The 13,518-nt window shown below is 35.7% G+C and overlaps 1 protein-coding gene across 1 annotated transcript; it reads left to right on the top strand.

The window, feature by feature from the left end:
- Positions 1-363: 363 nt before the first annotated feature.
- oxt (Xylosyltransferase oxt) lies at positions 364-10,793 on the top strand. The gene is made up of 3 exons (XM_073984042.1): positions 364-1,646; positions 7,753-7,922; positions 7,998-10,793. Exons 1-3 carry the CDS (start codon positions 842-844, stop codon positions 9,810-9,812), a joined length of 2,790 nt encoding a protein of 929 aa, XP_073840143.1. The 5' UTR covers positions 364-841; the 3' UTR covers positions 9,813-10,793.
- Positions 10,794-13,518: the final 2,725 nt, after the last annotated feature.

Consider the following 13,518-nt stretch of genomic DNA (forward strand, 5'->3'; position numbering starts at 1 on the left):
TATATTAGATTTAAATATATTTTCAGTCAAGGCAGCTTATGTACGCAGGCCTTTAGTCGTTTACAAGAAGTTACTGGACTTGTACAAATTTGTACAAATTATTGAGTAAACGAACACTCGTATTGTATGCAATTGACAACTTAAATGATGCATGTTCTATAAAACATGTTAAAAGTAGAATGCGCTTTACACTTGCACCTAAAACTTGGATTAGACTATGCACTTATACGATGTTTCAGGGCATTATCTCGATTTATTTGACATATAATGTATGAAAATGTCAACTTATTTGCCAAACCAAGCATAGTCTAAACGGGATGTATAGCACGTATTTTAGGCAAGATTAACAACTTAAATGTCTTTAGTGTAAATGCGCTTTTCGTACTATTGCCATCATTCAATTAGAAAAGGTACAAGAACACTGATATTTTCCATCACTGACAGATTTTGCCATCTCTGTTACTAGACAGACAACAATAAATAGAGCTGTCAATTTCTTGCGAGAAAAATTAAAAATTGTTTTTGTTATCTTCCAAATTAAGAAATTGACGTGATAAAATTATGAATAAAATATAATTAAGTGGATAAGAAGAAGATAACGACATTTCATTCCGATCCGTAGAATATTTTCCAGCCGTACAAGTTGTTTTCTTCGCCTTGTCCCAGTTGTTGCTGTTGTTTTCCGTTTTGTTCGTTTGGTTTGTGCAACATTATAATCAACTCCTACGGTCATGCTAATTCTTAATTGTGTATTTTTATTAATAAATAATAACCTCGTCTCGTCTCTTTGTTACGGTTGTGAATTGTGCGCGTGATAAGGCTGCAGGAATTACGGGTAACAATGGCCGAAAATCTTGTCTGGCGTCTTGTGTGTCGGTATAAGGTGTTTTTCCTAGTGGGCTTTATAATTTTTGGGATACAAATATTTCTTGCCTATAAATCATTAAGCCTGACCAGCAACGCCACTAGCGATGATCCCACATTCTTGGGACAATCGTCTTTAGTTGAGATAAAATCAAAATCGATGCTTGGAGCCGATAGCACAGGCGATGATGAAAATTCAGCAAATCCTTCGCAATTAGCTAGTAAAAGGCAACAATCAGCCTCGTCATCATCCTCCTCCTCTTCTTTAAATAATGTGGACTTGAATGGTGACTCGCCGGCCACTTTAATTTCCCCACAACAACTGGGTTTTGTACCGCCATGTGATATTATATCAAAAGATGCCATATCAGCCCTGCAAAGGGCAAAAACCAAAGACTGTCGCCAACATATCGCTGGCATTGCCTGTGCAATACAATCAGGAAAATTCTATCCAAAAAGTTTACCCAGCTACTGTCCAAGTAATCATACAGCCAACACTCTGTTGGGTTGTTTTCGAGATGAAAAGAAATATCGTTTACTCTCGGGTTATTTTGTAAATTTCAAAACATCGAATAGCGTAGAAAAATGTGTTCAACTTTGCCTACAATCGGGATTCCCATATGCTGGAGTCCAATACAGCACAGAATGCTTTTGTGGTAATGATGCACCGCCAGAATCGTCTAAATTGCCAGATTCCACGTGTAATATGAAATGTTCTGGAGATCAGCAAACCATTTGTGGTGGTTATTTTGCAATGAATATTTATGAAACAGGAATTGCAAGTAAGTACTTAATAGATATAGTATTCTATTTATTATTAGCTCTAACAGAACGTTATTATTTGAATTTGATTTCTCTTTGCAAGCATTTACTATTGTAATAGCTTTAATTAGATCTCTATATCTGAGTACTTCAGACAAAAGACAACATGATATATATATATATATATATATATATATATATATATATATATATGGCTTAAGTCTCGTTTAGGGGCACCTCTCGGATCGGGCTGAAATTTTCACCATAGGTAGTCCTTGGGACCCTGATAAGAACTATATATATATATATTTCCCGGGGGAAGTCCATACTTCCCGAGATATGGATCTTGACATTTCGGGAAAGTCGTACTTTAACACCATTACTTTATTTATGGGCACCTCTCGGATCGGGCTGAAATTTTCACCATAGGTAGTCCTTGGGACCCTGATTACAACGATATATATCTTTTCCGGGGGAAGTACATACTTCCCGAGATATGGGTCTTGACATTTTACTATTTTTACTTGGGCAATATGGGTATCATTATAAAGCTCGTGGTGAGTACTTTTCTTTGCTATTGCGACTTTTGCTTCGGATTACAATAATATATAGATTTTTCGGGAGGAGTCCATACTTCTCGAGGTATGGGTCTTGAGATTTTACAATTTTTACTTGGGCAATATGGGTATCATTTTAAAGCTCGTGGTGAGTACTTCTGACTTTTGCTCCTGTCCATATTAGAAAGTCTTAAATCCCGGCCGAAGGGCGGCACCTTAAAGAAAACTTATAATTTTGGAAAAACTTTTGTTCGCGTAACTCACTTTTGCTCCTGTCCATAGGAGAAAGTCTTAAATCCCGGCCGAAGGCCGGCTACTTAAAGAAAACTTATAATTTTGGAGAAACTTTTGTTCGCGTAGCCCACTTTTGCTCCTGCCCATAGGAGAAAGTCTTAAATCCAGGCCGAAGGCCGGCTTCATAAAGAAAACTTATAATTTTGGAAAAACTTTTGTTCGCGTAGCTCACTTTTGCTCCTGTCCATAGGAGAAAGTCTTAAATCCCGGCCGAAGGCCGGCTACTTAAAGAAAACTTATAATTTTGGAGAAACTTTTGCTCGCGTAGCCCACTTTTGCTCCTGTCCATAGGAGAAAATCTTAAATCCCGGCCGAAGGCCGGCTTCTTAAAGAAAACTTATAATTTTGGAGAAACTATATATTCCCAGCAAAATAAATTGGAAGTAGTGCAATGTATACTAGTTCTTTCACGGCATGTTTTTATGCAGTTCAAACGGAGTCGTGAAAAAGGCACTCCATTTTAACCGCATTTGGAAGCAATTCAAAGAATCACATCCATTTTTCACATTTTAACAACATCCGGAGGCAGTTCAACGGAGTCGTGAAAAAGGCACTCCAATTCCTCACAATTTAACAGCATCCGGATGCAGTGCAAACGGAGTCGTGAAAAAGGCACTCCGTTCACTACATTTTATTAGCAGTTGTTAGAGATCCCTACATGTACATAAATCAGTTTGTACATCTCTACAGGCACCGGAATACATTTCCAAAAGGAGATAATCGTGTTAACATTTCCAAACATTTGTTAATACAAACTAAATAATATTTAATTTGTGAACATTTTTCCGGTAACTCACGAGAAGAAACTTTCCCCATGGAGTGCTGTTGGAGTACATGTCGAAATCATAACTGGTGATGGGAAGACAATATCAAACCCATTTAGCAGATGAAGCAAAAGCACTTAAGCTTGGATTAAATGAAGAGCGGACGAAACACACATGTTTGCGATTGAATTTAATAGAGAATTTTCATAATTTGTGTTAATTTAATAAAGTTATTAATATTTTTGTTTTACACAATTAATAAATGCATTTAATTTTGTTATTCAAAACACGTGCTCTGGACTGCCTCATATTCTACCCCAAAGGGTCAGTTAAAATGCAATGCCAAAGGGTCAGTTAAAATGCAGTGCCAAAGGTTCAGTTAAAATGCAATGCCAAAGGGTCAGTTAAAATGCAGTGCCAAAGGTTCAGTTAAAATGCAATGCCAAATGGTCAGTTAAAATGCGGTGCAATGGAGTGCCTCTTTCAGTAGTCACTCCCTTGTAAAAATCATGAGTGAAAATGCATAATTTGATGCACTTCCAAATCACTTGTACATATCATTTAACTGCCTCTTTGGAGGCAAACTTTTCGCTGGGTTGTTGTAATCTGCAGCAAAAGTCGTAACAGCAAAGAAAAGTACTCACCTCGAGCTTTAAAATGATACCCATATTGCCCAAGTAAAAATAGTAAAATGTCAAGACCCATATCTCGGGAAGTATGTACATCCCCCGGAAAAGATATATATCGTTGCGATCAGGGTCCCAAGGACTACCTATGGTGAAAATTTCAGCCCGATCCGAGAGGTGCCCATAAATAATGTAATGGTGTTAAAGTAGGACTTTCCCGAAATGTCAAGACCCATATCTCGGGAAGTATGGACTTCCCCCTGGAAAGATATATATAGTCGTGATCAGGGTCCCAAGGACTACCTATGGTAAAAATTTCAGCCCGATCGGAGAGGTGCCCCTAAACGAGACTTGTTCCTTTTAATTTAAACTTATTAAATGAGTAACTTGTAGTCTAAATCCATTACGCAACAACATCCGAATATCCGACTGTAGATGCATTACAAGTGATTTCTTAAAAAGTCGTATCACATTTCATTAAAATATGTGTTGTGTGCACATACATTCTCTACATTCTCTATACTGTATGCTGAGGTTTTAATTGCCCATTATACGGGCAAAAATTATGATTATAATATTAAACGTTTATATCTACAAAGCTAAGCAAAATTTAAAAAGTCGCGTGTGTTAAATCGCAGTAAAGTACATAACTACATAGATTTATTTTGACTGCTGTTAAAGTTCAAAGCTTTTACTATTCACAGTATAATTTCGGAATTATTTTAAACGTGATAATAAAACAAAAAATCTAATTAATATAATATTTAGGCGAGCTAGAGGGTTCAATTTGGAGGAAGTTGAATGTAGTGGCTGGATTTGAAACTTTTTTCATAAAAAGTTTTCAAAAATTAATTTTTTGTTGAAAATAGCCGGCCTTCGGCCGGGATTTAAGACTTTATCCTATGGACAGATGCTAAACAGGGCTAACGCGAACATATTTTTTTCAAAATTAATTTTTTGTCAAAAATCATATGGTTTTTCGGAACTTTCTAAGCCTATATCTCGGGAAATACGGATTTCCCATGAATGATATACATATTGGCGTAATCAGCATTCCAAGACCTACCAGTGGACAAAATTTCAATTTAGTTTAAAAGCAAGCACAACACTAAATTACTCAAATTTGGAAGATTATTGTAAATGACCTTCCTTAAGGTACGCTTAGATATACGAATGATTAATGACGTGCATTTCTTTGACGTATACGCATTGGAATTGATATTTGAAATTCTACTGATTTCGTAAATCTAAACGTACCTACTAATAGTGTAAATACATTCCCCTGTGTGTACCTGCCTATAACCGGTAATCGAACAAAATTGTTAAAGGGCGAAACCTGTAGCTCTGCGTGTTGCGTGTGCGTTCAAAAATACAAAAACAAAATACATGTATTTCAAATTGAAAACAACAACAAATACATGTATTTTGTTTTTGTATTTTTGAACGCACACGCAGAGCTATAGGTTTCGCCCTATGGAATAAAAAAATAGCTTTCAACCTGGGTTTTTGTTTTACCCCTGTAAATAGATATATTATTCCAATCAGGACACTGTTTGATTAAAGACTTTTGATATCTTACTAACTCGACCAAAAAATGTGATTCCTTTTTGGTGCTAAGGGTTTTGGCCTTGTCCTACCGCTTAAATGTCATATGACTGGGGATTATTATCAGTATTGTTTATGGCTAGTAGAGGTAGATGTAGTAGTTTGCAATTTCTACTGGACTGTTGATCTACCGTAAAGTCTATTATATCTTCCAAGATCATGTTCAAATATAGAACGGAAGTCCATACTTCCTGAGAGAGTGGTCCTAAATATCTAAAAGAGCTCTACAACCTCCAATTAAAACAAGTAAAAATGTTTCCATCGGTTTTCCAACAAGGATATACCCTCTGAATCTCGCGGCTGTGGGATTGACCCGAAACCCTAGAGTTTCGGACAGCGGCTGCCAACCTAGCATCAAACCTATGCTTCTATGCTGCTACAACAACAGGATATACCCTCAGCCTGTGTGAATTGAGACTTTCAGCTATGGACAGATCAACACTGGTTATACAACAATGAAATCCTAAATTATTTATTTAGGGGCTTTTCGGGATCTTGTGGCCTTTTTTGGAACTATGAACATGTATTGAATTTTTGTGGACTTTCCGTGTAAATGCTGACCTGCCAATACATTTTGTTTAGATTAAAATTATCAGTGTTGTACCTGAAGTAATGGCCCGACATAGTTCATCTTGGAAGTAGATCTAATTTTGGTTGTTGTTGTAGCAATGTGTATTATTTCAGTTATCAGGTTCTGGTTCCCCTGTGTCCAGACTATATCTCTGCAGCGACTACATCAGTGTGAATGCTATCCAAGCCTGCCTCATAGGTTCGTTGGTCTAGGGGTTCTCGTTTATACCTTTGGACCTCTCTCTATTTTAAAGGGATACTCACGGCGGTAACTCCCAAGCAGGTACTGCATCTAAACATGTAGCTTACCGACTTTTTCCTTTGTAAGAGGTCAATAATATTTTGTTGTCAGCACTCCAGCTTCTGCCGACCAGCGATATTTTCATATTCCTCGGATGGAAGAACTGCACTAGGTCAGCTATGTAGGCATTTAACCTATCACATATGTTATCGACAATAGGACCCGACGTCAAGATCATACAATCATCCCCATACATAACGATCTCTATTAAACAGTTCCGGAGATATCACCCCGCTTTGGGTAACTCCATGTTTCACTCGACTTCTTGTTTGTTGTTGTTGTAACATTGTTTGTTATTATGAACGAACGAACATACGTTCTTCTGTTCAATCTGGCTCTGGGTCTATCACCAGTTCCAGGAAAGTGGCTGCTTCTATGGGATGTAACCACAGATCCACTGGAGGTAGATGAGTATGAAGAGTAGTCCTCTATATATGCTTGAACAGCTTGGCATGTTTGCCGGTTTTGAAAGCCTTCGATAGGTCAAGTGTCAACATAACTGTTCGGTCGCACGGCCTGTTCTGTTTCAGTCCTCTATTGATATGTGTGGATATGACGTGTCTTTGCTACTGGCGACAAGATTGAAATCGACCTGTACGATTTCATCTCTGCTGGCATCCTTGTTTCAGTAGCGGGACCACCCTGCCAACTTTCCAGGCTTCTGGGTGGCTAACGATAGGTTGAGGACAACTCCGGGCTCATTCAGTTGCTTAAGCATTACCACTGATATTCCGTGTGATGCCAACGCTTTGGATGATTTCGCTTTCCGGGTGACGTCTGCAACATCGCCAAATTTGGTGGTACCTCCTCGGCTGGGAGGGATCTTCTCATACGACGTAGCACACTCCTTTTCGCCCTCGGTATGCTCTATAAACTACCGGTTAAAATAACAGTCGCAAATTTTGGGATCAGTTACTGCCAAGCCGTTGAAAGTAACAGCCGTTATATCATCCTTCTTTCCCCCAATTCAGGGCAATCAAGAATATTTCCCTTGGAATTTTCCGCACGGAAAATAATTTTAAAAAGTGAAATTCTTCAATTTGACAAAAATATTCCAATTTCGAATTTTGGACTATGGAACGAACAAATTTTGAAATTGGGAAAAGGTAACAAATTCCGCACGGAATTTTTATTCATGATTGATTGCCTGAATAATTACTAAGTTTTCTCTACAATCTCAAAAACATCTACATGTGTTCATATACACATTAAAAAACTTTTTTAAATCTGGTTGCCATCTCTAAGCACTTTGCCTCATCGACATTTATAAAAAGCAATGCATTTTTTTATGGCTATTCTTTATTAATAATATATTAATAGTCATCATTTTTCATATGCATATTCGTACGTATTTTTAGACATGAAAGCGCAAACTTGTACTACTTTTAACTTCCTCTTCTTAATTTCAGAATTTTCCGCTCAAATAGCAGAGAATGGACTGAAACGTAATACAACTAACGAGAATAACATTCGAATTGCATTTCTACTAACGTTAAATGGACGGGCATTGCGACAAGTGCATCGTTTATTGAAAGCTTTGTATGATACTAGACATGTTTACTACATTCACATAGATGAGGTAAGAAAGAACGGCTTAAAATTTCTACAATAGTTTCTTTTTTCTTAGCTTAATTTCAATTTACAAATATTATAGCGCCAAGATTATCTCTATCGAAATCTACTGGAGTTGGAAAGCCGATTTACAAACATACGTTTGGCACGCAAACGTTTCTCCACAATATGGGGTGGTGCCTCCCTACTTACCATGTTAATGCAGTGCATGCAGGATCTCCTTAACTCCGCATATCAATGGGATTTTGTAATAAATTTAAGTGAAAGTGATTTCCCCGTAAAGAAACTTGAAAAATTGGAAGAATTTTTATTGGCCAATCGCAATCGCAATTTTGTTAAGGGCCATGGAAGGGAAACGCAAAGATTTATACAAAAACAAGGTCTAGACAAAACATTTGTAGAATGCGATACGCATATGTGGCGTATTGGAGATCGTAAACTACCAACAGGCATTCAAATAGATGGGGGTTCCGACTGGATCGGATTATCGCGACCATTCGTTGAATATGTTATACAAAACAAAGACACAAATGAATTGCTCAAGGGTCTGATGATTATCTTTAGGCACACACTTTTGCCAGCTGAGTCGTTCTTCCACACAGTTCTAAGAAATTCGAAGTTTTGCGGAACCTATGTGGATAACAATTTACATGTTACTAATTGGAAACGTAAATTGGGTTGTAAATGTCAATATAAACATGTAGTAGATTGGTGTGGTTGTAGTCCCAATGATTTTAAGCCAGAAGACTGGACACGACTACAGAATACGGAAAATAAAATGTTATTTTTTGCTCGCAAGTTTGAACCGATAATTAATCAAGAGATTATATTGAAATTAGAAGAGTGGTTGTATGGGCCGTACCCACAGGATGCTCTGAATTTACACAGTTATTGGCAAAGTTTTTACAATGCAAATGATAAGCCCTCTAAACAAGACGACCTTACCCTGACTATAGCAGATAGTTTGGTCAGACGTTTGACAAGACAATGGAACACAAAACAGCATAAAGTTTTAGAGCTGAGTCATTACATGCACAGTGACCAGTATAAAGGATATTTGCTTAGATTTGAGTGCATTGATGCCATTACTAATAAAACCTATGAGTTGGAATCACGAGTACGGCCAGTACAATATGCAAAGTTTGCCAAAAATTCCAAATTTTCTAAACGTCTTAAAAATTTTGAAATTTCCAGTGACTATGACCAAAAAGAACAGGTCTCTCGAAATTTTCAAAAGTTTTTGGGACCATATACGGAATTGGTATTGACGTTTACATTTGTGGGTTCCCCATCCAATTCCCCTAAGGACACTTCACATTCATACAACTTGACACTGTTGTGGATAGATCCTATGGGTCGTTTGCAGGACTTTAATGAGCTTCATATTGAGGACTCACAAACGGACAATATAAATTATTCAAAGGCAATACTGAAACAACCCTTATGTCCTGGCATATGGACTGTTAAACTGATTGGACGTTCTGCCATCTATGCTCAAACTAAATTCTTGGTAACACCGTTAGCATTTTACAATCACCAGCCTATACTGGCGGAAAGGGCGCGTCTTATAAATGCCGGTGATGGATTGACGTTACCCGAAGATTTCTCCTTGCCCGAGGAATGGACACAATATTTGCCTGGTCACGAAGAATCGTTGCAATTAAAGAAACTGGCACTAAGGAATGCCCTGCGAATCGGCGAACAGTTATATCAATGGATAGATGATTTGACAGGAAAATTCTATCATTTTCGTGAAACATGTGCAATAAACGAAGATGCCACAAAATTATCCACAGCATCATTAGAGATGCTACCATTATGTAGGGATACATCATGGAGTACACTGGCTCCCGATCCCAAGAGCAATATCTACAAATTAGCCAATGTAAAAAGATGAACTTAACACGAATCTATAATTTGTTCAAAAAGTAAAACCAAAAATTTTAGTCCATAGTTTTTGAATTAGGCCGATTTTTCATTTGCAACAATTGTAGCCATAAATTAGGCAATATTATATCACAATTTGTTTCAACAAACGCCAAAAGGTATGCAATATACACACACCCACACATACATATGTATTTATTTTATTAACTAAGTAACTATGGCAATTAGCAATAATATTAGATAAAGATTTACAAATGGACGACGAAAGAGTATACAAAAAACAAAATTATTTTAAATACACAGACTTGTTAATAATTTGTTGTTATTTTATATGTTTTTGTATATGAATATTTTTATTAAATGAAAGCATTTTATAAGCACAATTTTTATATAAACTATTTTGTCTATAAAGTTGAAAGGCCCAAAGTTTTTTTAAAATAAGTAACACAGACTACTGCACTTTTTTTCTCTAAGCTACTTTTTACCATCAACGTTTCATTGTCATATTTTTTACTTAAAATGCCATCATGATTGTGTCATATACATACATGCATATGTAATTGAGGATCCACCAATTTATCTGAAATATGTGTGATATATTTTTGTCCATTTCTTTAGTTTTAAAATAAAAGATGAAAAATATTTCTGCCTTTACATTAATACACACTATTTTATTCTTTTTTAAGATAAAAACTGTAAATATTAATAAATTTTAAGTATTGTCCAAAAATGCATTTGCAATTCTAATACAAGTATTAAAAGTGAAATCTATATAGGCAGCAAAATAATTAATTGTAAATAAATACATATGAATAAGTAGTTAAACGCAATCTAATTCTCATAAAACAAGTTTCAATCTGAAAATTTATTTTCTCAAAACATAAAGGAACTACTATAACATCTATATACATGTACATTTTCAACAAAAAAAATTCTCAAACTTTTACTTATGTAAAAATTCATTAATAAATTCTCAACTCTCAAAATGTAAGTGTTTATCGTTTTCTTTTTAACACTATTTAAACTCTGCACCAAAAAGTGGGAAAGTTTGCTATTCGTCATCTTCAAACTAATGTTAGCCTCTAGTCAGGAAATGAATGCCAGGCAAGAAGCCAACATTTGTTGTTGTCGATCACGAATATTTTTAACCAAGTTACCTTCGGTCTAATTAAGTAAAATCAGGCATATTCATCACCTGAAGAACCAATACAACAGCTAATAGACGACAATATCTAGAAGCCTGTTTAGTGAAAACTGAATTTTGAAACTATTTTAACCAAACACATTTGACTAAAAATATCTACTTAAATAAAATATTCGTTCTATAAGAATATCGATCTTAGAATAAAATTCCAAACGCTCTGATATGGCATTTCACTTGGACTATACAACATTCCAATATGGACAATTTAAGACTTCAACACATATTATATGGTTTAATATCCCGGATTTATCTTGGTCTCTCATCTCATATGGATACTGACATTCCCGTAGTGTCATCTGGGAGTCAAATTTAAAAAGCATGGTTTGTAGACGCGTCATAGTAACACAAAAAAAAAAAAGAAAAACATACTAAATAAACAAAGAAGAAAAAATAATTCTTACTGAAATAAATTCTTCCTGATGTTAGATTCCAGTGACTGGAGAGTTTCAGTTTTCTAATCAAAACTTAGTTGATATTATTGTCTTACAGAATGAACAATGGTACATAGAGCAATCGGGAAATCTAAACTTCCCGTCAGCTGTAGCTTGCAATGATTTGGTTTGGTTAAATGACGAGGAACCATTGTAATTGATAGCTATTTCACTTGGAGACATTAAGGTCTATTATGTTTATCCTGAAAAGAATTATGTAGGTTAGGTTAGAATTATGTAGATAAGTATTAAGAAGAGAAAGTGTTTCCGTATATCGCGGTGCATTAATTTCTTCTCGTGGCAGCCTTTGGCAAAAAGGAGTGGAGTTTTTTTTTGGAGTGGCTTCGCTGAAGGCTTTATGGGATTTCATTGTATGCTATCTCTAGGATTCGCAGCTTGTGCCTTTTGGATTTAATATAGAGTTCACAAGTTTGAAAAAACACTGATCGATAACACGTTTATCGACAATCCAGTTGGGTTGACATCAATAATACAACATTTCATCTCAGTTGTGCTGACAATTGGCAACGCAACTCAAGTTTAGTGGCAATGCATAATCGACCCCCAAATGTCGTTCGTTGGTAATGGCATCAGTTGAAAACGGCAGGACCGATTTATATAATTCTTTCTGTGAAATGTCCCCGACTTAGGTTTTTATGCAAAGAAAAATCGATCACACCTACTTTTTTCATTTTTTAATTTTTATCTTTTCTACAAAAACCACTGAACCGATTTTTCTGAAATTGTCAGGGAATGTACAGGGATGGCCCCGGTTAAAATAGGCTACAAATTCAGTTGAATTTCGGTAGCGGCAGGGTGGTACTTCCCCTATTTCTTTCAAAATGCTATATCCCACTTTTTCCAATTTCAAAATTTAAATCTTTTCTGAATTCCAGAGGGGGCGGGGGGAACCTCCCCTATGCGATATTTTTAAAAAAAACTTTATATTTGCAAAAAATTATGCATGTATCGGTTTAATAATTTACGGATTAATCTACAATCTAGGTACTTCTTTAGGGCCTAAAGACCACGCCTGTTTTATTTTTTTTAATATGTCATAACTCCAATAAAAAAAGAACTATTTCCCATAAAGACTTCTTCATATTATTGACATGTTATAGAGGCAGTACAATATTTGTTAATATGTGTGGTACTTTGTAAAACTTGAAAAGAATAAAGCCCTAATAAAAGTGTGCTATTTTGTTTTTAAAAACAAAAGATTGAATCAGCTTCTCCTTTTTCGATGAATAGCCAGCGACCCCAAACATTTTTGCAAGAATTCTACTTTCTGCGAGAAATTATGCATTTAGTGGAATGATATGGAAACATTCAAATTGAAAATTTAGCGAGTTTTCATTCATGTGAATAAATATGTGAATAATATTAGTTTTTTAAATTCCAATAATAGACATTTCCTTGTTTTGTTTACATTTACCGATGACAGTAACATTACAAACAAAAACAAATTTCTATGTGGTTGTTATTGAGTTGTATTTGTTGTAGTATTTACTTTACCTTCTTTGTTCTATCATGGAATATCGAAAGCGGTGGGGTACCTTCCCCATGGATTTCTTTTAAACGCTATATGTATAAGCCAAACTCATGATTATATCGGTTTCAGCATACATTTTGGTAGGCAATGAAGTTGTGTGCACCAAAATACCGGACCACGCCTACTTTTTTAATGTGTTATATTTGAAAACTGATGACCACGCCCACTGTTTTCAAAACATTATTTTTCCAAAACTACTGAACCTAATATTCAGAAAATGTCCCGTGGTCCAAAATGCTATATATTAGTAGACGAATTTCGGGGCCTGTTGTTTTATAGTCGCTATATTTGCTAAACTTATGAGTGCATCGGGTTGCAAATTAAATTTCGAACGGTTGTTGCGCCCTGATCAAAAAAAACTATATATTCACAAACTTCCTTAAATGGTGAGGTTCAGCGGTCTATCAACCATGAACAATTAAAATATATAAGTCTCAATAAGTGGGAGAATTCGACTTAACCATTTTTTTTAACTTTTATAATTAGATAGCTTTAGGATAAAGACAGGGACATGGACGATAATAAATCC

The sequence above is a fragment of the Musca autumnalis genome, unplaced genomic scaffold (genome assembly GCF_047663935.1).
Source record: "Musca autumnalis isolate F117 unplaced genomic scaffold, ASM4766393v1 scaffold_4, whole genome shotgun sequence".
NCBI classification, from domain to species: Eukaryota; Metazoa; Arthropoda; class Insecta; order Diptera; family Muscidae; genus Musca; species Musca autumnalis.